At 36.0% G+C, this 27,358-nt stretch overlaps 1 protein-coding gene across 4 annotated transcripts in view; it reads left to right on the forward strand.

Moving 5' to 3' along the window:
• Positions 1–27,358, forward strand: part of MKLN1 (muskelin 1) — a 357,278-nt gene that overhangs the window by 296,734 nt on the left and 33,186 nt on the right. For all 4 annotated transcript variants that reach the window (XM_081244929.1, XM_081244928.1, XM_081244927.1 and 1 more), the window contains 2 exons: positions 3,998–4,219; positions 7,120–7,249. In XM_081244929.1, the coding sequence (XP_081101055.1) occupies positions 3,998–4,219; positions 7,120–7,249 (352 nt within the window). The remainder of the gene's footprint in view (positions 1–3,997; positions 4,220–7,119; positions 7,250–27,358) is intronic.

Raw genomic sequence — 27,358 nt, forward strand, 5'->3', positions numbered from 1 at the left:
CAAATATAAGCACATTTTGAGGAAATTGCTAGAAAATGGAATGTGAGCTAATCAAGAAATGACAGGACGGGCTTCCCTGGTGGCGCAGTGGTTGAGAGTCCGCCTGCCAATGCAGGGGACAATGGGTTCGTGCCCCGGTCCGGGAAGATCCCACATGCCGTGGAGCGGCTGGGCCCGCGAGCCATGGCCGCTGAGCCTGTGAGTCCAGAGCCTGTGCTCCGCAAGGGGAGAGGCCACAACAGTGAGAGGCCCGCATAACAAAAAAAAAAAAAAGAGAGAAATGACAGGAGAAACTTTAATCACAGTATTGGAGATCTCAGCTCATTGATGTTCTCCCTGGGTCAGTGTGGATCATTGGCAGGCTGAACATATATTTTTACCCTCCTCCTGCCCAACATCCTGTGAAATGACAAGAGAATATATTAGTAATAGTGTAGAAAAACAAGAAAGAATGCCCTTAGGGAATTTAAAATATTTGAGGGAATTTCTCAGATAGAAAGCAGGTAGGATCAGATCCAACCAGAAGAAACCACAACCTATAAGATAGCAGCAACTTGAGTCTCAAAGCATGTAGTTGGGGCAAACAGTAGATCAGTTAGAGATGAAACAGCAGGACATTTTCCAGTTTGACTGAGTAGCACTGAACTGTGATAATTATTAATAGGTTAAGTGTTCATTGTGGTCATTGGAGCTGGACAGACAGAGCAATACTCCTAAGAGGCACTGGAGAGCTGCTGCAGAACCTTTCACAGCATCATGTCTCATCGTGCCTTACCCAGTCCCTTGAGGTAGACTACTGTATATGCAACAGGCAGATGAATAGGGATTCTCAGATACAAAGAAGACCAAAACAATAACCCCCAAATCCAAATATTTGAAGATAACGAATACTATGAGATATGAGGTACTGAACTCAACAGATTAAGAATCAACAAAGAAGAACAGTTTGTAGTGTAAATTGAGGAAGTCTTTAAGATAAATTTAAGTGATTTCTTAGAGCAATTCAGGAGGCTACTGCATTCATGAGAAGGAAATATATAGAAAAATTATAAATTAAAGATTTGATAGTGAAATTAAAATCTCAGTAAATAGATTAAAAAGCAGTGTGGACATACCTCTAAATGGTTACTAAATTAGTGAGGTAAGATTATCAGAGAAAAGTTAAAACAGAGAAAAGGATCTGAAGTTCCAACATCCACCTTATAGGAGTTCTAGAAAGAGAATGGAGGCCAAAACAACAACAAGAACAAACCACTCAAGGTAAAAATGAAGAAAATTCTCAGAGCTGAAGAAAGATCGTTTTCAGAATGAAAGAAATTCCAAGTGCAGATCAGAATGAATGAAAAAGGAATATCCCTACCTAGATACTTCCTTAATGAAATTTCAGAACCAAGGAAGAAGAGAAAATCCTAAAAGCTACAGAGAAAACTGGTTACCTTTGTGGGTAAGCAAGGATCAGATTAACATGAGGCATTTTTGGAGGTTGGCGGGAGGTAGGGTAGTGGGTTGGACAGTACTATTTAGAAAGCTTTATAGCAATAGCTTCAAATTTTGTGAGGAGGAAATTATCTTGAACCCAACCTAACCCTAGCCAATTTGGTGTTCATGTGATAAAGTAAAATAAAAAGACGGTTTCAAATTAAAAAACATTTGGGGATGGGGTGGGGAATAAGTGGCTAACCATTATTTATTTGCTTTTATTTTATTTTAATTTATTTATTATTTACTTATTTATTTATTTATGGCTGTGTTGCGTCTTTGTTGCTGCGCAGGCTTTTTCTAGTTGCGGTGAGCAGGGCTACTCTTTTGTTGCGGTGCATGGGCGTCTCATTGTGGTGGCTTCTCGTTGCAGAGCACGGGCTCTAGGCGTGCAGGCTTCAGTAGTTGTGGCTTGCGGGCTCTAGAGCACAGGCTTTGTAGTTGTGGCCCACGGGCCTAGTTGCTCTGCAACATGTGGGATCTTCCCGGACCAGGGCTGGAACCTGTGTCACCTGCAGGCGGATTCTTAACTGCTGCACCACCAGGGAAGTCCTGTTTATTTGCTTTTAGAAATTAAATACCTAACCTGCCAGAGTAGACTTAAAAGATTTCTTCAAGTCTTGAGGGAAAAGATTCTATGATCGCACAGAGTTTAATAAGCCATTGGATTTTCAAACATTTTTCAGAGATTAAAAATTAAAAGGAAACCATAAACTGACAAACAACATAAAGTTTCCTAGAGTGATTAAAACTTGTTATGAATGGGCTTCCCTGGTGGCGCAGTGGTTGAGAGTCCGCCTGCCGATGCAGGGGACACGGGTTCGTGCCCCGGTTCGGGAAGATCCCACATGCTGTGGAGCAGCTGGGCCCGTGAGCCATGGCCGCTGAGCCTGGCGTCCGGAGCCTGTGCTCCACAAGGGGAGAGGCCACAACAGTGAGAGGCCCACATACAGCCAAAAAAAAAAAAAAAAAAAAAAAAAAACTTGTTATGAACAACATAACGTTTCCTAGAGTGATTAAAACTTGTTATTTGATAATTGACCCTCATTGAAACTACCTATCTTATCCAGGGAAGAACCAAGCTGAAGGAATAAAATTGTTTCTGTTTTGTGTCATTGTTCTAAGATTGGGAAAGAATCAAGCTAAACAGTATCTTCCTCCCTTTTTGGGTTGGCTTGGTCTGCTATGCAAGAAAGAGCTACTAGGATAAAGATGTTTATGCCTCTCCCCTGATAACAAATGAGAATAGCTATATCAAAATGAAATTTAAATACCCCAAAAGGAAAGAGAAACTCCCTTTGTAACCATATGAAGTAGAACCATAGGGGCTAGATGACAGAGACTGAACCAAATTAGTATGAATCTGTGAATTTACGAAAATGTAAATAGACTCACATTATGTGTGTCCCTCAACAATGTATGGATTACTTTTCATGATATAATCATTTAAGATTAAAGGGTAGGATCACTTTTCTTTGTAGTGCCAGGGACATGAAAACTTTGACATCTCAGTTTTTCAACCATGTTCCCAAAGATTTCACCCTTAAGGAATTGTAGATTTTCATCTTAATTTATGGAAGTCTGCCAGAAACCTGGGAAATGGCAAGTGAGTGAATCTTTTTAGTGGTAGGTAAAGATTAGGAGGCGCTAGAATGCTTTCTTTTTAATATTTAATATTAAATATTAATTTTAAAATAAGCTTTACAATTAGTTTAATAGTTTCTTATTAAAAACAATACAAAAAATAGATAAATAGCAGGAGTAAATTGATGGGAGGAGAGAATTGAACATATAATGGCTAGTATTTGTGCTTTAGCAACAACAATAAAAAAATAGGTGTTTTATGTACACTTTATTCTTTAAACATAAATGCCACTTGTATTCAGCATCTAATTACCAACTTGGATGTAGGTATTCTTTGAAATAGGATTTGTTTCACCTGGAGACTGATTGCTGCAAATGTCTTTTCTTGTGTTTGTTTTGCTATTTGGTAACAACATAATTTGAAGAATTTTGTAAAATAAATGCAGAGAGATGAATTAAGCTGCATCACTCTTATTCACATATCTTCTCTCTTATTAAATGGTAGCAAGAGGAATAGAATGCTTGCCTAGAATGGAGAGAAGGGAGTTTCTATAAGGAGGATGTGATCACTGTTTGCCGACAGAGTATGATCAGTATTTACTCTTAGGTATAAGTCAATACCTAATGTATTATTGGTTGATTTGGTAAAAAATAATGCAGCTTCAAGAAAGCATAAAGCTCCTTAACTCAGCATATTGTATTCTCACTGGAAAAAAAATGGAAACCTGAAAAGGTATTTAGAAATCCATCCTGAATCTCTGCCAGGTGTTGAGCAGTATTTTAATAAGTGCATATGATAATCAGGGATGGTATTTGGTGTTATTAAGACAATGTTCAGTTTCTTTGAGATTCTAAAACCGCACGCACTGGTTTCATTTTAGCACATATGATAGGAACAATCTAAAACTATTCAATCTGTTGCCTTGTTCTATAGATGTGTATGGACTCAGAAAAACATATGATCTACACCTTTGGTGGTAGAATTTTGACATGTAATGGCAGTGTAGATGACAGCAGAGCCAGTGAACCACAATTCAGTGGATTGTTTGCTTTCAACTGTCAGTGTCAAACCTGGAAACTTCTTCGAGAGGACTCCTGTAATGCTGGGCCTGAGGACATCCAGTCTCGTATAGGACACTGCATGCTATTCCACTCAGTAAGAATATTCTGTACATTGTCTTATGTTATTGTGTCATGTATCTCTCAATAGGAAAAGAAGTGGTGAGATCTAATTCTTCAGTAAGAGAGCAAAATTTTTCATTAGAAATAAATGATGTGTTGGCAATGATAGACAAAAACAAAGCTACCTTTAACACGGAACTGTTTGCTAATTATAAGATTCTCCTGTCAACCTAATAATTCCTAAGTAGTTATCAGCTGAGTACTAATCTAGGCACTTTTATGACTAACTTCACTGCTTATATGTAGTAGCTATTTCTCTTTCTTATATGCCTTTCTAATTACTGTTTTCTCTTAGTTTCTAGAAGATCAGTTTTCTTATCTGTTCTTATTTTCCCCTCTGCTACTCTCCATTAAGTGCAAAGACTTAAGAATTGACTTAATAGAATTAGAATTAAAATTTATCAGCAAAAACCAGCATACAGACATTTCTTTAACCCTTTTTTTTTTTTTTTTTTTTTGCGGTACACGGGCCTCTCACTGTTGCGGCCTCTCCCGCTGCGGAGCACAGGCTCCGGACGCGCAGACCCAGCAGCCATGGCTCACGGGCCCAGCCGCTCCTCGGCATGTGGGATCTTCCCGGACCAGGGCACGAACCCGGGTCCCCTGCATTGGCAGGCGGACTCTAAACCACTGCGCCACCGGAAGCCTTCTTTAACCTTTTTATGTGCTATAGTGAAAACTTGGGCTTCTTGCTGTGAACATAACTTTAAAAATATACTGTGGAATATTTTTAACATATACCAAAGTAGAGAGAAGAGTATAATAAATTCCCATGTACTTATTTATCAGTTTCAACAGTTATCATTATTCAACTATTCATTTTTCATATATCTAACCCACTTATATCTTATTTATTTTTTTAATGTTTCTTTGATTTTTAAGTTTATTCATAAATTTTATTGTGTTGGGGTATTTTGAAGCAAATTCCAGACATTGTATCATTACACCTATAAATACCGTTTTGTATCACTAACAGGTAAGGACTTTTTAAAAACAATTATAGTATCATTATAAAACCCAACCAAAGTATTGACAAAAATGATTTCTTTATATCATTTAATACTGCATTCATTTTTTCCCTAAAATACTGAAAAATACCTTTTCATAGTTGGTTTATCCAAGTCAGGATCCAGATAAGGTCTATGTATTGCATTTGGTTGTTATAGCTCTTAAATTTCTTCTAATCCATAACAGTACTCCCCTCTCCTATTTTTTTTCCTCTGTATACCACTTATTTGTTAAAGCAAGTAAATCTAGAATTTCCCATTTTCTCAGTTTGACCGATTTTATACTCATGGTGTCATTTAACATGAGCCTCTATCTTTGGTATTTCCTGTGAGCTGGTATTTAGATCCAGAGGCTCGAATTTAGATTCACTCTCCTTTTTAGGGTGGGCCAAAAGGGGAGTTGCAAGAATACTTCACAGCTGGTCTGATTGCAAGATATAAAGAGACATTTAATGTGTAGTTGTCATACTTTTGGTGATGTTAAAATTGTTCTGGTGGGTTTAGGTGTTAACAGCCTGATTGATCAATTATAAAGTTTCCTGTTAACTTGTTATCTGATGGGTTTAGCAGCCACTGATAGTCATAGACTATAGTGACTATAGTCGTAGACTAATCTATAGTCATAGATTTTAGTAGGGTTTGAAAAATGGTCATTTTCCTAATTACATCATTTCTTCATTTATTAACTGTGATTGTACTATAAAAGCTTATCCTCGTTAACTAATTGGCTACCCTAATATGTAAACCACACAGGATAGGTAATATAAATGTTTGATTCTTTTCCTCTATCACCTTTTCATGTTAATGAGCTGAGGCTCCAGAGTTTACCAATTTTTTTTAAAGTATTATTATGAACTTGTGGATTTTTATTTATTTGATGTGTTTAATCCAATGCTGTCATTATTCTTTTTGATCCCCTAATTTTTCTCTATCTTTGGCCAGTGGGGGTGCCCACCTCCCAGTATACCTTTGCATATATGGACACACGTGTATATGTATACATGTCTTTTTTAGTAAGAGAAAAATCATGAGTTCATACTGATATGTCCAAGTCAAATTTAAGATCATAGAGTTTTAAATTTTAATATCTTTGATTTTGTTTTTGTGTATCTTTTAAGGTTAAAATCCTACTTCCTAATGATGATATGTGACTTGGCTCTGTCTTTCTATAATAGTTTACAGAATAGCAAAACTAACAACAAAATCACTGAGTGCTGTTTAAGATTGCTTTCTGATTATTTTTCTGTTTAGGATATTGCCCACTAGGGATGGGAGTCAAAAACAAGAATTAAAATCACTAAGAAATACTACTTCTCTGTGTGCTCATGTCTCTGTGTGATATCTCTGTATACAGGCTTTGTATATAGGCTTATTTGTTTCACTTTTTTGCAAAGATTATTTTTTCTTTTAAGTTAATTTTGTTTTCTAATTAAGTAAAAACATATACATAGTTCTAAAGGCAAAACCGTAAGTCAGTATCCTTTTGGAGATATATGGTTTTTATCCCTGTCTTCCTGTTCTGTCCCTTCCCCTATAGCTGCCCTTTATTAGTTTCTTTTGTTTCTTTTTGAAGAAAGAAACAAACACAACACACGTTACTTTTTCTCCTTTCTTACACAAAGGCAGCACCCTGTAGCCATTATTCTGCACCTTGCTTTTTTTTACTTTAATAGGATATCCTAGAGATTACCTCTTAGCAGTATATAGAGAGCTTCCTCATTCTGCTTTGTACCAGTATAGTACTCCATTGCATGGAATCTCTCATGAAATTACTTTTTTAGAGGTTTAAATTTTAAAAGGATCATTCTGAATTCTTCGTGGAAATGACTATTTTTTTCTTCTTTGCCCTTTTTTTCTTATTTTTCAGAAAAATCGTTGCTTATATGTATTTGGTGGCCAGCGATCAAAGACCTATTTGAATGATTTCTTTAGTTATGATGTGGATTCTGATCATGTAGACATAATATCAGATGGTACCAAGAAAGACTCTGGAATGGGTAAAGGCATTTAGTGATTCTTCTCTCATGTCTTAATTACTTTAGGTAGAAGACTATATCCCATTTTCTTTTCTTTCTAACCATTCTTTATCCTTTTCCCATTTGTTTAACTGAAGTGATTCTAAGAGGAAGAAAACCCTCTACCAGCTAAACAATTTAATTCAACCTGTTTAAAAATACCATATGAATTATTATTATTGTGATTTCCTTTGAGCAGAAAGACAATATGTGAATTTCTAAAGGAATTACGTGTGTGCTTGTGATGGTTGATTGCAAGAATTAATAACTTAAAAACTGTATTATCCTGTATTTGCTAATTCTTTCCACCTCACTAAAGTGACTTGTATATTAGGCACATATAGTAGAGTATGTCTTTGTTCTGAGGGAAGATTTCACATAATTCATTGGTAATGCCGTATAGCTTTACAAGCTCTGCATCCAGGAAGTTATTCTCCTGGTGATAGGGTAACTAGTTTGCCTGAGCTAATCCCAGCTTATGTATAATTATTAATAGTACCCCATTCACTCTCAAAAGTGTCTTATTTTGGTTAATTTACATAGTTCCCTACTTAGTAGTCACTTTGCCTGTGATTGGTATACACAGAAGAATGGTATTTGTTTAAGACCCAATGGTTTAAAATGCCTAATTAGAGCAGTAGGGTGAGAAATTAGATCAGCTTGCTTTTCCTTTTATCTATTATTTATTTATTTATTTATTTATTTATTATGGCTGTGTTGGGTCTTCGTTTCTGTGCAAGGGCTTTCTCTAGTTGCGGCGAGCGGGGGACACTCTTCATCGCGGTGCGTGGGCCTCTCACTGTCGCGGCCTCTCTTGTTGCGGAGCACAGGCTCCAGATGCGCAGGCTCAGTAGTTGTGGCTCACGGGCCCAGTTGCTCCGCGGCATGTGGGCTCTTCCCGGACCAGGGCTCGAACCCGTGTCCCCTGCATTGGCAGGCAGATTCTCAACCACCGCGCCACCAGGGAAGCCCCCTTTTATCTATTATTTATAAATATATATATATATTTTTTTAAATAGTTGTTTATATTTAGGAGGAATTTAAAAAAAAAAAAGATAGCGCCATTGTAAAAAAGTGCATGTGAAGTAGTTTGACCCTCAGGATCTTTCTCCCATACTTCCTACTAGGCAGAGGCTAGAGCTTTATTTTCTGAGGGAAATAGAGGCTCTGTGGAGGCAGAGGGAACAGGGTAGAAAATAGAATTAAATCCAGGTACTGAACAGTGGAACTTCTAACCATTTCCCTGCTCTCATGACGCTAGGCATGTGTCTCCTACAAAAGGTTAGTATCACTTTCTCCGGAGAAAAATATGGCCTCATAAAAAAGATTTCCAGATACTGTTGTTTGGGGATACCCCCCCCCCATAAAATGTCTAATCTTGCTGGTTGGCCGCCAGTACAGTGGCTGCTTTCATGCCCAGTCCCCCTACTGTGTTGCCTACAGTTGTACACATACTGTTTTCAATTAAATTTTATTTCTTCACTCTTAATGAACTGTCAGTTAAGTATCTTCTGTATTAGGACCTTCCCTATGAAAGAGAGAGACAAAAACAAAACCTGAAAACAGAAATCTGGAGTAATGCACTAAACACAAGTACATGAAAATAATAATGATCAAGATCACTTTTGGTAGAGAAAAGGATACTGCATCCATAAAACAATAATAGGATGTAATGAAAGACCAGAGACTTTTGGAAATAAATTTTGTTAAAAAGTAGGAGAGTTGTAAGACATCTGTCTCCCTAAAAATAGACAAAGAGACAGAGATGGAAATTGGAGAAAATAAGGATATTAGAAAATCAATATAGGAGGTCCAGTGTTGAATTCATAACAGTTTCTCCAACTATGGAGAACAAGGAAATGGAGGAGACTAGATTATAAAACAAAGAATTAACAGAAAATTTTCCTAAACTGGAAAATATTGGTCTGCAAATTATAAATGGCCCCCTTTGGAAGTCAGTACATTGAATTTAGAAAAAAAAAAAAAACCTTCTCAATCGGAAGGCACATCATTGTTCGTTGTGGAATTTTACATACCAGCCGTAAAAAGAATATCTAAAAAGCTGCCACTGTAAAATAAGGTTAGATTCAAAGGAACAGGTCTTAGAATGATAGGAATTTTCAGCAACATTGGAAGCGATAAGGGGAAACAAGGTCTTAAAAATTCTGAAGGAAAATTATCATCAACCTGGAATTCTATTCCTAGCCAAGAGGGAAGAAATAGTATTTTCAGATATAACAGGTTTATTGGTAGGGTATGTGTTTGTTTTCAAGTAATAGAAAACCAAGAGAAGAATGGCTTAAAAAATAGGGAATCTTTTCTCTAACTGGACGAGAAATCCAGATGTAGATAATCTGGGACTGATGTAGTGACTCAAGAAATGTCATGAAGGCCCTCAGGTTCTTTTTAATCTTTGTTTTTCTATTTTTAACTCGCTGTAGCCTCATGGTAGCAAGTTGGCTGAAATACCTCAAACATCATGTCTTCATTCCAGATAGGAAAAAAGGAAGGAGAGCAAAACGTACCCAGAAAGCTCCCTACTTACATTTCGTTGACTAGAACTGTGAAACCTGGCTTCAAGAGAGTCTGGGAAAGCAAGCGATTAGCTTTTCCAGCCTTTATATAGTACATAGGGGAAGGGGTTTGGAAATGGCTGTTGGATCGTTGTAATTAAGAGTGTCTGCCACGCAAGATTAAAAAAATGATAGATCTTTTATGCACTCTTCTTTAGGAAGTTAGTACACCATATACACTAACAAAAGGGAGTAAAAGTAGTTAAAAAGTACACCATATACACTAACAAAAGGGAGTAAAAGCAGTTAAAAAGAAAACGTGCTGAGAGCTGAGGAAAAGAGAATCTAACACAGGAAAGCAGTGAAGGGACATCCGAAGATGATACCTACACAGCAAAGCTGTGAGCATCCAGTTCAAATTGGAGCAGGAGGACACAGGAAAGTAGACCTCTCTTCCTCACCAAAAGTGAGGTTTCCACATAAAAATAGACTAAATAGATATGTTTGAGCAATTGGAATAAAAAGGTGTTAATCAGTAAATAATACCTGATGTAAAAGAGTAAGGATACGAACATAGTAGGAAAAGAAAAGTTTTTAAAAAGCAGGCATCATCATAGTACATTTCTTGGCTCTACAGTGAGCAGTATTTTCCTAATCATAATAATGCAAAAACTACAATCAATTTAACCAAAAATTGGGATAAAATTAAGTGGGAGGATAGCGTCAATGTGGTATTGATAAAGTTCTTCATCTGCTGTAACAGGAAGTCAGTAGGTAGTGATGTTATATAAAAATATGGAAAGAAATATTATAAGAAATGACTAATAACATTACTTATCCTATCTAAAATTCTGTCTTATTTGTTTACTCATTTATTTTCTACTACCATAGGATAATGTGGAGGTATATGATTTAATCTTTGATTTCCTCTAGTTTTTAAGATTTATTCTAATTTTCCATTAAAATAACTAGGCAGATGGAGGTAATAATCCCCTACAATCCTAATGCAGCTCTACCTGAAAAAGGTAGTGAAGATAGTAATTGGCTTGACAAGTATGTGTTGAAAACTCCTACATACTGGCTCAGTGCTAGACTAGGGAGGGATACAGTGGAACTAGATGGTCATGGTCTCTCAGAGTGCTTATAATCTATCTACTAGGTAACATTCTGATGGATTATAGTAGCTATTCTTTATTTAGACCCTACTAAAAGCCAGTCACTAAGCATGGAGCTTTATAAATAGTTCTAATTGGTGGTATTATTCTCATTTACCAGATGAGAAAAATTGAACTCAGTGAAGTAGTATCTCAGTAATACATAACTTGATAATGATAGAGCTGGGATTTAGAAGTTGGAGTGCAAAGAAGGTTTTTTTTGTTTTGCTTTGTTTTTGACCATACTAAACTACTTCCAAGATTAAAAGGAAAAAGTGGCAGAGTGATAGTGGTAAAGATTTAGCAAAAAATGCACTATAATAATAAGTAGACTTTAATGACTGTCATTTGAAGATTTTTAAAAATGAGATATTATTATTTAGTAATTTGCAAAATTGGTCAGTATGTTTCATTCATGTCTATGGATAGCTTTAGAGCCAGCATAGTATGATAATTGTTCTTTTTGTTCAATTTTGTTTTGATTATAAGAGTAATAATATGCTCATTGTAGAGAATTTGAAAAATACAGAAAGATGCAAAAAAGAAAATATATCAAACCATCCAGACATAATCTGTTAACATTTTAATGTATTTCCTTCTAGTCTTTTAAATGTATTTATTTTATAAAATTTAGCACAATTTTATATTCTGCTATTTTTAAACTTAAATTGTAGTAATTTTTTTCATCACTGTGGTTTTATTACTAAGACAAGTGGATTCATTCCTTAATTACTGCTATAATTAACTTTTATAAAATCAGAATCGCCAATTTTGCTATGTGTTTTTAAATTTTTAATTGATATGATAATTTATCCCACAATGCAGACAAGTTCGTTGGTTAATTTAATAGTATTTGTTGGTCACCTACTAGCATCTAAGTTTGACCTGCTCCCTTCCTTTCTCCCAATATATTTCAGCGCCTTGTATATGCCAACATGTTTAGGTCCATAGCTATGGACCTAGGGGACAAGATCCCTTCTCTCAAAGGGCTCATTCTAATGGAGAGAGATCTGCACTTGCCTTCTAAGTACTGTGAAGAAAAAAAATTGGATGCTATAATAATGAGTATCATGGAAGGTCCCATTTAGGTAGAGTAGGTTGGGAAACCATCTCTGAGGACGTAATCTTTAAGATTTAAGAAAAGAAGTAGAGAATTAGGAAGAACCATGTTAAAAAACTGAGAGAAATGCATGTACAAAGATTTCAAAGCAGGAAAGAATTTAATGTGTTCCAGAAACAGAGTAGGGGCTAGTGCAGATCGAGGGTGAGGCAAGTTGATGTGAAATGAGGTTAGAGAAATAGTTAAGTCTGATTATTCAGTGCTTTGTACAATACAAATACAAGAAATTTGGATTTTTTCCCCCTGAATAACATAGAAGGTTATTAGAAGGTTTAATGCTAGGTGGTTTTTTCTTTTCTTTTCTTTTCTTTTAATTGAAGTATAATTGATTTACAATGTTGTGTAGGTTTCTGGTGTACAGCAAAGTGATTCAGTTTTCTGTAGTATGTATATATATTGGGTTGGCCAAAAAGTGCCTTGGGTTTATAAGTAAAAATAAAAGACACATTTTTCGTTTTCACCAAGAACTTTATTGAACAATGTAGTCACCCTTTTGTTCCACTACCTTTTGCCATCTTTCAGTCAACTTCGTAATTCCATCTTGCCAAAACTTTTTATCTTTTTGAGCAAAGAACTGTTCCAGGTGCCTTTTACAGTCTTCCAGGGAATTGAAATATTTTCCATTAAGAGAATTTTGTAAAGACCGAAAGAGATGGAAATCAGCTGTGCAATATCTGGTGAATACGGCAGATGAATCAGAACTTCCCAGCCAAGCTGTAACAGCTTTTGCCTGGTCATCAAAGAAACATGAGGTCTTAACGTTATCCTGATGGAAGATTATGCCTTTTCTGTTGACTAATTCTGGACGCTTTTCATCGAGTGCTGCTTTCAAGTTGGTCTAATTGGGAGCAGTACTTGTTGGAATTAATCCTTTGGTTTTCCAGAAGGAGCTCATAATAGAGGACTCCCTTCCAATCCCACCATATACGCAACATCACCTTCTTTGGATAAAGACCGGCCTTTGGTTTGGTTGGTAGTGGTTCATTTAGCTTGCCCCACCATCTCTTCCCTTCCATATTATTACTTTTCATCTCCCATCACAATTTGTTTTAAAAACGGAACGTTTTCTTTACATTTAAGTAGAGAATCGCATGCGGAAATACAGTCAAGAAGGCTTTTTCCACTTAACTTACGTGGAACCCAAACACCAAAGCAATGAACATAACCAAGCTGGTGCAAATGAGTTTCAGTGCTTGATTTGGGTATTTTGAATATGTCGGCTATCTCCTGTGTGGTATAACGTTGATTGTTCTCAGTTAATGTCTCAATTTGATTGCTGTCAACTTCAACTGGTCTACCCGACTGTGGAGCATTGTCCAGTAAGATCTGCAGCACGAAACTTCACAAAGCACTTTTGACATGTTCGATCAGTCACAGCACCTTCTCCGTACACTGCACAAGTCTTTTTTTGCGTTCCAGTTGTGTTTTTACTTTTCTTGAAATAATATGCTGAAAATGGTGCTTTTTTTCTTCCATCTTCAATATTAAAATGGCTACACAGAAATTCACCAGTTTTGATAAGTCTTTTTTTAAATGCACGCTGATATGACAGCTGTCACAATCTAACAGAATTGTTTCAAATGAAGTTAAAGACAACTAACTGCTGCTAGAGCCATCATATGGGAAAAAACAAACGAACCTTTTGGCCAACCCAGTATATATATATGTGTGTATATATACTGTTTTTCAGATTCTTTTCCATTATACTTTATTACAAGATGTTGAATAAAGTACGCTGTGCTATACAGTAGGACCTTGTTGTTTATCTATTTTATATATAGTAGTTTGTATCTGATAATCCCAAATTCTTAATTTATCCCTCTGACCCTCCTTCCCCTTTGGTAACCATAAGTTTGTTTTCTATGTGAGTCTGTTACATGAGGTTCCACATGTCAATGGTATCATGTGATATTTGTCTTTCTCTGTCTGACTTATTTCACTTAGAATGTCCATCCATGTTGCTGCAAATGAATGCTAGGGTTTTGATCTGATTAAAGTTTTGAAAGTATCACTTTTGTCTAAATGTACATTTTCCAAGTGGTTCATTTTGACAGTATGCCTGTAAGTTGCCTTGTCCAAAGCCTATATGTACAACCAGTGCCTTAACTGAGGATTTTTATGGCAGAATTGAGTATCTGGTTAGAACTACTTGGAAAATTTTCCTGCCTAAAAATGTTGCCATTATTACTTAGAATTGTGGAACCTCAGTAGCTCTGTTGGCATATTAGAGTGAAACTGAAATTACTTTCTTTTCATTTCATTTTTCTTTCTTATTTTTTTCTCTCTCCCTCTCTCCTTCTCGTAAGTCCCTTCCATCCCTCCTTCCTTTACTCTTCTCTCTTCCTCCCTCTCTTCCTTCCCATTTTTCCCTTCTCTGCTCTCTTCCTTAAGCCTCCTTTTCTCTCTCTGTCTGTCTTTCCTGTGCACCCTCCACTCCTACCCCACGGGTTTCTGAACAGTGGCCAGGATAGAGGATCACTGTTCTAGCTCTCCAGAGCCTATCTCAGTCCTTGATCAAATACCCCACGGCAAGTTACTTAATGTCTCACCTTATTTTGCACATCTGTAAGTGACCCAAATTATATTTTAAGTAAAATAGTTTCTGACTTATGGCTACTCTAGGAGTAGAGATGGTTTGACTCTCTAGTTTGGGCTGGTGTCATTGTTGGGTATGTCAGTTTTCACAAGTATATGTCAATACTGCCTACAGGTTGATCTATCCAGTAACCAAGTCATGTTAATTTTACCTCCCATCTTCTCTCTATTCCCATTGCTATTTCACTTGTTTGGACTGCTGACACCTGTTTGGCCTCTGTTTCTAGTCATCTTCTTCCTGTGTACCCCATCCCTCCCCCAACCCATTCTCCACACTTTGAGCAGAATACAGCTGTTCTGCGTTACCAATTAAGTACAGAACCATACACTTCAACATTTATTCAACAGATACTTTCTGGTCACCTACTAGGTGCCAGTTAATAATCTAAGCACTAGGGTTACAACTGTGAATAAAAGCTCTAACTTCATGGATCTTACAGTTGTGTATAGGGAGGAAAAAGAAGTAGATTGACACCTTACCTTTTGATTTAGTACTAATAAGATAAGAAAAAAAAAAATTTTTTTTTGACCATGCCGCGAGGCTTATGTGATCTTAGTTCCCCAACCAGGGATCAAACCCAGACCTCCGGCAGTGAAAGCACCAAGTCCTAACCACTGGACCGCCAGGGAATTCCCAGAAAATATCTTTTAAGAAATATAAACCTGATGATTTTTCTTCTCCCTTGCTTAAAATCTTTTTATCGTTCCTCTTTGCCCTCATGATTAAGTCTAAACTCAGCCTGACTCAGATTCCTTTATGATATGCCTCAGCTTAGGTAGTTCCCCATTCTTGGTGTCCACCCTCAGCTTGCCACCAATTCTTTGTTTTATGACCACTGAGTATTGATTCTCTATTGATAGCATATTTTTTCATGCCTTTGGGGTTTTGCCCATACTCTTTTCCCTACCTGAATCACTCTTTCCTCCTACCTCCAAAATGTAACTAACTTGTGCTCATCTTTCAGATCTTAGCTTATAGATCATTGTCTCCTGAAATTGTTTAACTCCTCAAACCCAAGTTAGGAATTAGAGCATATGGTTCTAACCTTAATTGTTAGCACGATTCTGAATATTCATCTGGCAGTATAATTTTGACTCTGCTTTTCAAAACCTGTAAAAAAGCTCAGCTGAAATACACAGACTTTATTCAGGATTTCTAAAGAATATTCAGTCTTTTCAGTACTCTAGATCTAAAAGTTTTTTCACTGGATTAAGTTAGACAAATCAGAAAACCTCATGTCAGAACTATGGTATATGTATTGTCTTCCCATAGAGTTACTTTTACCTGATTTTTAAAATTTGTTTAAATTTTAATTTTATCTTACTAGATTATTACTTATTGTGTAAGCCATTCAAAATCCTTTTAAGGACAAGACAGGGTACTATTTAAACCTCTACATTATTAAGTATTCTGAGAAAATACCAATTTTATTATATGGATGCTCTAGCTTATTTAAACATTCTATTTATTAACTGTTCTTCTAAACCTGTTTTATTACAGTTAATTACTATAATTTGAAATGGACTTAACACATAATTACTATGTTTATCTGCAGTTCAGTAATGTGGGTTACTTGATTAAAACTGCTTTTTTGTGAGTTTCAAATTGGATTGTTTGCAATCTTAGAAGAAATTTGTGTGAACTGTTGAGACCAATTAGAGACGGTATATCTAATTATAAAATTGCTTCTGCTTGTTATAATTTTTTATTGAGTCAGATACTGTAAAATCTTAAATGATTGCTCTTTATAATTACTTAAATGAATTATCTCAGATTTAACATTTTAAGATCTGAAGAAACATCAACTCTTTTTTTTTTTCAACTCTCATTTTTTTAACTAGAGTGTAACAGTTTTATGTTCCCCTCAGAAGGAAACTGTAATTTAAATCAGTGGATTGACAGCTGCTTGGAAAGAAGGGATTTATTAGTATTGCGTCTAACACATACATAATTACATCAAAATTCAGCACATCCAAAATTTGGGTTTATTTCTGAATAACTTTTGGCAATAAGCATGTGAACACAAGGGGTTTAGCAGACTCCCCATATGTAAGCTCTGTTTAACACTAGTTGAAAATTATGTTTAGAGGTCTGTCACACCACCAGAACTTTATGGTTTGCTAAAGAAACTCAGTCTCTTATACTCAGTCTATTATACTAGGATTACTTTCTCATATCTGTATTATTCAAGGTAACAGACATATATTGTGTCTTCAACATTTGCCAGATACTAAGTTGGGCAGTGATGATACAGAGCTCTTACAGTCTAATCTCTGTTCTATAGTAGTTAATGTGTTTACTTGTTGTGTTCCTTAAATCCTGTCGACTGTATTTTCCCACATCTGCCACTGTTTATTCCATTCTGTCCTGAGCATAGTGGCAGATTGGTATAATTGAAAGAATAGTGAATTCAGAGTCAGAAGTTTTGGTCTCTCTTCATCTGGGTCTGCCACTCATCCTTCTGTAGCTTTGGCAAAGTTGTATAACTTCTCTGGACTTCATTATTCATCTGAAAATGAGGGGATTGGACCAGTTGATCTTAAGGCCTCATCTGGCTCCAGAATTTTGAGTTAAATTTCATTCCTTTTTGCTGTTATCAGGCTGTGAAAATAACAAATGAGGGCTATGTTAGTTATGTCTGCAAGATATGATTTATCTATAAACATATTTTCGTGAAAACCTTAAAAGCAGAATCTTACTGATTTTCATTTCAGCCCTGGGAATGTCCTTATTGTGCTTATTGACATTGGGGTTTTTTTGTTTTTCTTAATCTGTGTGTTTGTGTGTGTGTGTGTGTGTGTGAGTGAGAGAGAGAGATCTTATGTTTTTGACCCTTTTAGACTTCTACAAATTAGCTAAATAAGGCCAATTCCGCAGTACATAGAAGACTCTGAAGCTAATGATTTGCTATCATTAACATAGATTAGTTACTGAGCTAGGAAATGGTAGTGCTTATTTTTAATGTAACTAGGCTTCATTGCTTTCTATTTAGAATCTTTTATATTAGGTGTGCCATTATTCTGATAAATTGGATTATGTACTTTTTTTCTTCTCAACATTACTGGTAATAATAACTTTCCATAACTTCCACCTTTCACTCTCACAGGGGTGTTTTTGCTAGTTATAAGCCTGTAAAAGTATCTCACATTTTTCGGGCTTCCCTGGTGGCGCAGTGGTTGAGAGTCCGCCTGCCGATGCAGGGGACACGGGTTTGTGCCCCGGTCTGGGAAGATCCCACATGCCGCGGAGCGGCTGGGCCCGTGAGCCATGGCCGCTGAGCCTGCGCGTCCGGAGCCTGTGCTCCGCAATGGGAGAGGCCACAACAGTGAGAGGCCCGCATACCGCAAAAAAAAAAAAGTTTAGGTTATTCGATAGTAAATGTGAATTAAAGTTCACCTGTAAAAACAAACATTTGAGAACACTAACGACAATTTTGAAAATGAAAGGTAATGTAATACTACCAAATAGTTATAAAGCTACAATTTTGTACACATTAATGGAATGGAATACAACAGATAATATAAAATATCCCTAAGTACATATGAGAATTTAGTATATGGTAAAGTGGCATTTCCAGTCAGAGAAGGAAAATAGATTATGCAATAAATGACACTGAAATGTCACTTAAGACCTGGCAATAAGCAAAAAGTAAAACCCTGACTCTAATTGACGTCTATCACAAAAAATTCTAGGTAGACTCAAGTTTTATACTTAAGGAATAAAAATTAAGTCTAATTGTTTTGAATAATTTAGGATTGGGAGACCTTTCCAAATATGACACAAAACCCAGAAGTTATAAAGAAAGAGATTTAGTTTGATTTTTTGCAAATTAAAAGATTATATATGGAAAAATACTTAAATGTCAAATAATAAATGACAAACTAGCAACTGAGACAAAGGTTAATATCCTACTATATAAACAATAGACTCTTACAAATCAGTAAAAAAAAGAGTAATTTTCTAGTAGAAAGATGGCAAACGACATAACTAGGTAGTTCAAAGAAAAAAATAATTCAAATACCTGGCAAATTTACTTCTATATAGATGCTCAGCTTCATTCATTTTAAAATTTTTTTAATGTAAATTAAAAGATCACTCATTGGGCTTCCCTGGTGGCGCAGTGGTTGAGAGTCCGCCTGCCGATGCAGGGGACACGGGTTCGTGCCCCTGTCCGGGAAGATCCCACATGCCGCGGAGCTGCTAGGCCCATGAGCCATGGCCGCTGAGCCTGCGCGTCCGGAGCCTGTGCTCTGCAATGGGAGAGGCCACAACAGTGAGAGGCCCGCGTACCGCAAAAAAAAAAAAAAAAAAAAAAAAAAGATCACTCATTGAATGTTGATATCTAGTAAAATATAAAATACATATACTCTTTGACCAAGCATTTTTTTCAAGCAATTTATCCTACTTACATACTTGTACAGATGCATAAAAAATAAGTTGTACAGAGATACTTATTGTGGTATTGTTTGCAAAAGTTAAAAAATCTGGAAACAACTTTAATTATCCACTAATAGGTAACCAGTTAAATAAATTGTGGTTGATCTATTCAGTGAGATGAATTCTTTGTAGCTTAATGCAACTGAGATAGATCAGTAAGTACTACATCACTGAATGTCAAAAGCTAGTTGGAATTTTACAAAAAGCAAATAATGAGTGGTAGAAACCCAGGTTCAGGTAAAATAATAGAAGTTCTAAAATAATCCTAAAATTTATATGGAACCACAGAAGACCTAGAATTGCAAAAGCAATCCTGAGAAAGAAGGACAAAGCTGGAGAGTATAACCCTTCCAGACCTCAGACTATACTACAAAGCTGCAGTAATCAAAAGAGCATGGTATTAGCACAAAACAGACATATAGATCAATGGAACAGAATAGGGAGCCCAGAAATAAACCCACATACTTAATGGTCAATTAATCTACAACAAAAGAGGCAAGAATATACAACCGAGAAAAATCAGTCTCTTCAACAAGTGGTGTTGGGAAAGTTGGACAGCTACATGTAAAACAATGACAGAACATTGCCTCATACAAAAATAAACTCAAACTCATCCATATACAAAAATAAACTCAAAATGGTTTAAAGACCTAAATGTAAGATGACACCATAAAACTCCAAGAAGAAAACGTAGGTGGAACACTCTTTGACATAAATCATAACAATATTTTCTTAGATCAGTCTCCAAAGGCAAAAGAAATAAAAGCAAAAATAAACAAATGGGACCTAATCAAGCTTAAAAGCTTTTGCACAGCAAAGGAAACCATCAACAAAATGAAAAGACGACCTACAGAATGGGAGAAAACATTTGCAAATGATGCAACCAACAAGAGGTTAATATCCAAAGCATACAAACAGCTCATACAACTCAATATCAAAAAACAAACAATCATTGGGCTTCCCTGGTGGCGCAGTGGTTGAGAGTCCGCCCGCTGATGCAGGGGACCACAGGTTAGTGCCCCGGTCCGGGAAGATCCCACATACCGCAGAGCGGCTAGGCCTGTGAGCCATGGCTGCTGAGCCTGCGCATCCGGAGCCTGTGCTCTGCAACGGGAGAGGCCACAACAGTGAGAGGCCCGCGTACTGCAAAAAAAAAAAAAAAAAAAATGGGCAGAAGACCTGAATGGACATTTTTCCAAAGAAGACATACTGATGGCTAACAGGCACATGAGAAGATGCTCAGCATTGCTAATTATTAGAGAAATGCAAATCACAACCACAATGAGGTATCCCCTCACACCTGTCAGAATGGCTGTCATCAAAAAGTCTACAAATAACAACCGTTGGAGGGGATGTGGAGAAAAGGGAACCCTCATGCACTGTTGGTGAAATGTACACTGGTGCAGCCACTATGTAAAACAGTATGGAGGTTCCTTAAAAAACTAAAAATAGGCCTGTCATAGGATCCAGAAATCCCACTCCTGCGTATATATCTGGAAAAAACAAAAACTTTAATTTGAAAAGGTACATGTACCCCAATGTTCATAGCAATACTATTTATAACAGTCAAGACATAGAAGCAACCCAAGTGCCTGTCAACATATGATTGGCCTAAGAAGATGTGTGTGGGGTGTGTACGTGTGTGTGTGTGTGTGTGTATGATTACTCAGCCATAAAAAAGAATGAATTATTGCCATTTGCAGCAACATGGATGGACTTAGAGAATATAATGATTAGTGAAATGTCAGACAAAGACAAATACTATATGATATCACTTATATCTGGAATCTAAAAAATAATACAAATGAATCTATATACAAAACAGAAACAGACTCACAGACTTAGAGAATGAACTTACGGTTACCAGGGGCAAAGGGTGGTGGGGAGGGATAGATTGGGAGTTTAGGATTGACATGTACACACTGCTATATTTAAAATAGATAACCAACAAGGACCTACTGTTTAGCACAGGAAACTCTGCTCAATATTCTGTAATAACCTAAATGGGAAAAGAATTTGAAAGAGAATAGATACTTGTATATGTAAAAAAAAAAAAGCAAAAAAGAAAAGGATATGGAGAAGAGTTGTACAAGTACCAACATCTTAACAGCAATTCCAGGAGAAGACAAAAATGAAAATTTAAGAAGTTGAAATAATTGATGAAATAAGAGGTAAATTTCCTAGAATTCAGAAAAGGTGAAAGGCTTCAGATTGGTGAAAGGGCTTATAGTATGGTAAATGGGAAAAATAAGGGGGAACACATACCTAGGCATATTTATTAAAGTAAAATTAAGAATATTAAAGACATAAAGGAAATTCTGAAAGATTTCAGAGAGAAAGAGCAGATGACCTGCAGGGAACAAGAAGATAGAGAGCTAGGTATCAGCTCAACAGTAATAGTGAATAGAAGAAAATAGTCAACTTTAAAAATACTCAAGGAAAATGTCTTTGAACCAAGCAGTTTATATCCTCCTAACTTTCATACGAGAATAAAATAAAATATCAGGTATTTTTGCCTCGAAGCTTTCCATATGAAAACCCATATTGGAAACCCATTTGAAAGCAAGATTCATGAGAAATCTGGAAGTGAGAGGTGGTGATCAAATTATCTTGAGGAAATTTATTGTTGACTGAAGACAAAATTCTAAGCAGTGAAAATATGATGGGGGAGGGGAATGGGGCACCATATAAATTCAGGTATTGTGATTGGACTTACAGGGAAGAACATGTTCTGCATTATTAAAACTTTTTCATTCCAAAATGTCTTATACAAGGCTTAAGACCTAATGGGTCTTTATTTTCTTTCAAGCTTCCTTTTCTTTTCCTGTGTCGTATATCACTGCCAGTATTTCTTATATCCCATGTCATTCTTTACCTTGGATTCATTTTTGTTTGTTGGAATAGCTCCTGAAAGAATCTTTTCAGATGCAGTCATTGATAATGAACTTTAATATTTCTGCTGATCCAAAAGTTCTTTTATGTTGCCCTCATTGTTGGGGTTGCTAGTTTAACAGGAAATAGAATTTTAGTTCCATATCTTTATATATTCCAAGGAATTTTAAAGTTATTACTCCATTTTGTACTCTAGCATTCTTTGTTACTGATAAAAGGTCTAATGTTAGTTTGATACTTATTCCTCTGTATATAATAACCTACTTTTCCCCTCTCTAGAAGCTTTTAGAATTTTCTTTTAATTCCTAAATTTTTGAAGTTTCACTAGGAGATATGTATATAAAGTCTTTTTTTTTTAATAGCCAAGCTAGTTGTTTTTTTTTTTTTTTTCATTTATTTATTATTTATTTATTTTTGGCTGTGTTGGGTCTTTGTTTCTGTGCAAGGGCTTTCTCTAGTTGCGGCAAGCGGGGGCCACTCTTCATCGCGGTGTGTGGGCCTTTCACTGTCACAGCCTCCCTTGTTGCGGGACACAGGCTCCAGACGCGCAGGCTCAGTAGTTGGTGGCTCACGGGCCTAGTTGCTCCACAGCATGTGGGATCTTTCCAGACCAGGGCTCGAACCCGGCTCCCCTGCAGTGGCAGGCAGATTCTCAACCACTGCGCCACCAGGGAAGCCCCTTTTTTTTTTTTTAAATAAAACGTGCTTAGTGCCCCAGGCTCTTTCAAACAGGACACCCACTTTTTTTCTTCCATTCAGGGAAATTTTCTTTATTTCCTTCTTCTACATTATTTCATTTCTTCTCCTGGTGCTCTTTTCAGACAAAGTTTTTACTTCAATGGCTTTATCCTCTGTATCTCTTAACATATCTATCATAATTTCTATATCTTTATGCTATATATTCTGGTAATTTATCAATTTTATCTTGAGATGACTGACTTTGTTTTTAACTATGCACATTTTATTTTCATTCTGTTATTTCATTTTTTTGTCATAGTTTTACTTTTTAGTATCTTTTCATACTCTGCTTCTTTTTAAGGAAGCTTATTTTTGTTTTACACATGTAATGTTCTCTTCACTCTCTACAAGGATAATGAGTTTGCGTTTTTTCTTCTAAGTTCTGTTCTTTTCTGTGATTTATCTTTTCCTATTGTTCTGTTTGTTCATCTAGGTCCCTCTCCTGACATTGTTGATTTTTTTTCTCATATTGTCACGTGATTCCTGTCTAAACATTAAAATTTATGAATAAAGGACTGTATCAGTTAAGAAAGGTAGTTGACAGTGGTTTCCTGTGCATTGTATGTCTCTTTTTCCCAGTAGCCTTCTCCCTTAAATCAGACACCAACTGAGGGTGTTGTATAAATGCATGGTACATGCAGGCTTTTTTATAGGATACGTAAACTGAGAATAGACCCCTGTGTCCTTATTAGAAGCTCTCCCTCAGGAGTGCTTCTCAAGGTCTACTCCTGCTTTTTGTATTTGATGACTTATTCTAAAATTTTCCATCTTTTATCTCTGGTGAGTTGGGCTCTCTTTTCCTTGGCTGTGATTTCCTGTCAGTATAATCCCAACTGCTATTTCTCAAGATTCCTCAAAATTTCTTATCTATTGATACTTTCTTGACATACTTTCTTCTTCTCTGGATCTGTTTTTTTTGTTTTTCTTTTTGCTAGAATATTGTTTCTGCCAATTCAAGCGGGATGATGGGAAAGAGGGATAATGTAGTTAATGTTTAGTTTTCTGTCTAAAACCAAAAGCCCCAACCTTTAGATTTCATAAGCAGCTTCTGTCGGTAGTAAAAATTCAAGTCTAAAATGCCTACTAGGGCTAGACCATCATTCTTTGATGCATGTGTACATGGAATTTTTTTACATTTTAATTTTCTTTAATAAGAATGCATAAAATCTTCATTTGAAATGAAAACTGGGGGTTTGTTTCCTTCTGTTTACAAAGGAGATAACAAATTAGATTTAGAGTATTACAGAAAATGGACATTTTTAGTAGTTTCTTGGAGAAATCCAGACTGCTTTTGAAGGTAGATATGAAAAACTTTATTATTTTTTTATTGAAGTACTGTTGATTTACAATGTTGTGTTAGTTTCTGGTACAGCAAAGTGATTCCATTATATTCATTTCCATTATAGATTATTATAAGATACTGAATATAGTTTCCTGTGCCATACAGTAGGACCTTGTTGTTTATTTTGTATATAGTAGTTTGTATCTGCAAATCCCAAGTGCCTAATTTATCCACACCTGCCTTCTCCTTTGGTAACCATAAGTTTGTTTTCTATGTCTGTGAGTCCGTTTCTGTTCTGTAAATAAGTTCATTTGTATCATATTTTAGACTCCACGTGTAAGCGATGATGTATGACATTTGTCTTCCTCTTTCTGACTTCACTTAGTGGTAATCTCTAGGTCCATCCATGTTGCTGCAAATGACATTATTTCATTCTTTTTTATGGCTGAGTAGTATTCCATTTTATACACACACACACACACACACACACACACATACACACACACACACCATGTCTTCTTTATCCTTCCGTCTGTTGATGGACATTTAGGTTGCTTCCATGTCTTCACTATTGTAAATAGTGCTGCTGTGAACATTGGGGTGCATGTATCTTTTCAAATCAGAGGAGAAAATTATTTTTATTGGTTTTTTTATTGAAATGTTTTTTAAATTGTTACTGTATGTGGAATGGAGTGGAAATAGGAATTAAACTTAAGTACAATTTGTAAAATTTACGCAAAAGACCATTAACATGGATACATTCAGTGTAAGTTTGAATTAACCCCCTGATCTTTAGGAACTCTTCAGATGTAAGTTTTCATTTTTATATTTTAGAGAAAAAATCAAAAATACTTTTTAATACCTAGTTTTAGTTCTGCAACTAAATGATTTAAAAACATTGGTGTTTTTAGTGCCAGTAAAACTGTCTTTTGACAATTTTATGAATTCCCTTTCCATCTAAATAACAGCATTCCAAATATTAATGTAAAATTTTGTTCATGAGAAATTTGGGAGAATGCGTGAGAATTTTTCACTTATTACTAATAGTCCCCAGTATTTATACCCAGATGTATTTTTTTTTCTGTGTTTTGGTTTAGATTTTTCTTCTTTTCTTGTAACTATAAAAGCAATATATATTGAAACTTTTCATATTCTATAATAGAAAGTTAAAATGTCCTAACTTCCCCCTCTCCAATAACTATTATTTATCTTTTGGTGTATGTTCTTTTATGTTTCTTCGATTCACATACAAACATATATATAAACATTTTTCCTTGTCATTAGTATGCAATAAAAAGTATATTTGTAAGGGTGTGTAAACTTAAGGAGTAATAGAAATTCTGTCCTTGAGAGATTTTACATTTGAATATTCTTAGAGTAAAATATTTGGATACCTCGAAAAAGTTACAGGGATTTTTTTTTTTTTTTTTTTTGCGGTACGCGGGCCTCTCACTGTTGTGGCTTCTCCCATTGCGGAGCACAGGCTCCGGACGCACAGGCTCAGCGGCCATGGCTCACAGGCACAGCCGCTCTGCGGCATGTGGGATCTTTCCAGACTGGGGCACGAACCCGTGTCCCCTGCATTGGCAGGCAGACTCTCAACCACTGTGCCACCAGGGAAGCCCCCCAGTGAAACATTTTTACTCTTATTTTTCACAAGTTTCTGCTCCAGCCTTGGTCTCTGTTAAACCAGTCCAGAGATTTTTGTACTTTTGACATAACATCTCCTCCCTTTTTTTGCTGATGGAAATCGTGCTTCTTTATTACTGCCTTCGTCCAGTCCACACCATTGCACTGTTAACAGCCTCCTAATTGATCTTTGTATCTCACGAGCCTCTCACTTTGCCTGTGTATGCTGCACACTGATGGTTGATAGACATGTCAAATGATGCAGTGACCCTGTGGGGAGATGTGAAAGGGGATGGGGAATGACTGCTAATGGGTACAGGGTTTCTTTTTGGAGTAATGAAAATATTCTAAAATTAGATTGTAATGATGGTTTTATAGTGGATATACTAAAAAAAAACCCAAGCCGTATGCTTTAAATAGGTGAATTATATGGTATGTGAATGATATTCTGTAAAGCTGTTTGAAAAGCCAATAAAAGATTTAAATGTATAACTTTGAGGCAAAAGTCAACATTATGCAGAGTAAAAGGCATATTATATATGAAAGATGAAAGAAATGGGAAGTGTATACTTTCTAATCTTTATAATCAATTTTTTATAATTCTTATAGTACAGATGTTATAAACATGGTAGTCTTACCTCCCTGAGTATTGTAAACCTGCCCACTGCTTTCATTTTTGAGAAGCAACACTTGTCATTTTTCTCTTCTGCTACAAAGCTGCTTCTAGGTAAAATGTGACAGTATGGAAGAGAAAGCATGTAACATTCTTACATGCCTCCGCTAGCCCAGTACTCCTTTATTCTCCTCTCGGTGACCCAACCCCGTTTTATAGAATTCAAAATCTCTTTCCCTCTGCACTGATTTCCATTCCACTCAGAAATTTCTGGTTCCTTATTTAAGGTATTTAAGTGGGTCCTTATTTTAGTTAAGCAGTTTGTTGCATTCATTTATAATAAGTCATACATCTCTGATATTTGCATTTTAAAAGATTATAGAATAGGGGTTAGCAAATTTTTTCTACGAGGAGTCAGATGTAATTATTGCCGTTGCAACTACTCAGCCTTGCTATTGTGGGGTGAAATCAGCCACAGACAAGATGTAAATGAATGACTGAGGCCTGATTTGACCCTAGGCTGGTCAGATCAATCCATAGTTTGTCAACCCATGTTATAGAATTCTACATGGGATGAAGAAATTTAAGTGCAGTAAATTTAGGCAGTTATGTCCTCCACTTCTACCACTAATGAAAATGATTTCATTTCTTTACTATTTTATCTTTCTTCCAAGGTTATCTGAGGAACAGAGGTCAGAACCTGGGCACTTTTGGAAGTTTACCAAGGCTTAATTAGAAAATACCAGGCTTTACATAACCACTAAAGACTATGTATTATGAGGGTTGAGGTTGTTAAGATTAGGTTGATGTGTGTGTATAAAGATAAATGTATTTGTGTATGGATGCATACAAATTATGTATTCTGTTATATATGTGTGTATAATTTTTTAATATATTTACTGTGGGATGCATTTGGATAGTCTCTAAAATGTTCCAAACAAATTTATTGAATATGAATGTGAAAGGACCCATGAATTAAACTAGGAAGAAATACATATTGCATCATTTGGCCCTGCTAAAGTAGTTAAAGATGAATAAATATCAGTGTGGTTAGCATCTCCTCCCATAGTATTCTGGATTGATTGAAATGTTTTAACTTCAATCTGATGTTTGTTTA

This window comes from Mesoplodon bidens (assembly GCF_964165515.1).
Source record: "Mesoplodon bidens genome assembly, chromosome: 9".
Taxonomy (NCBI): Eukaryota; Metazoa; Chordata; class Mammalia; order Artiodactyla; family Ziphiidae; genus Mesoplodon; species Mesoplodon bidens.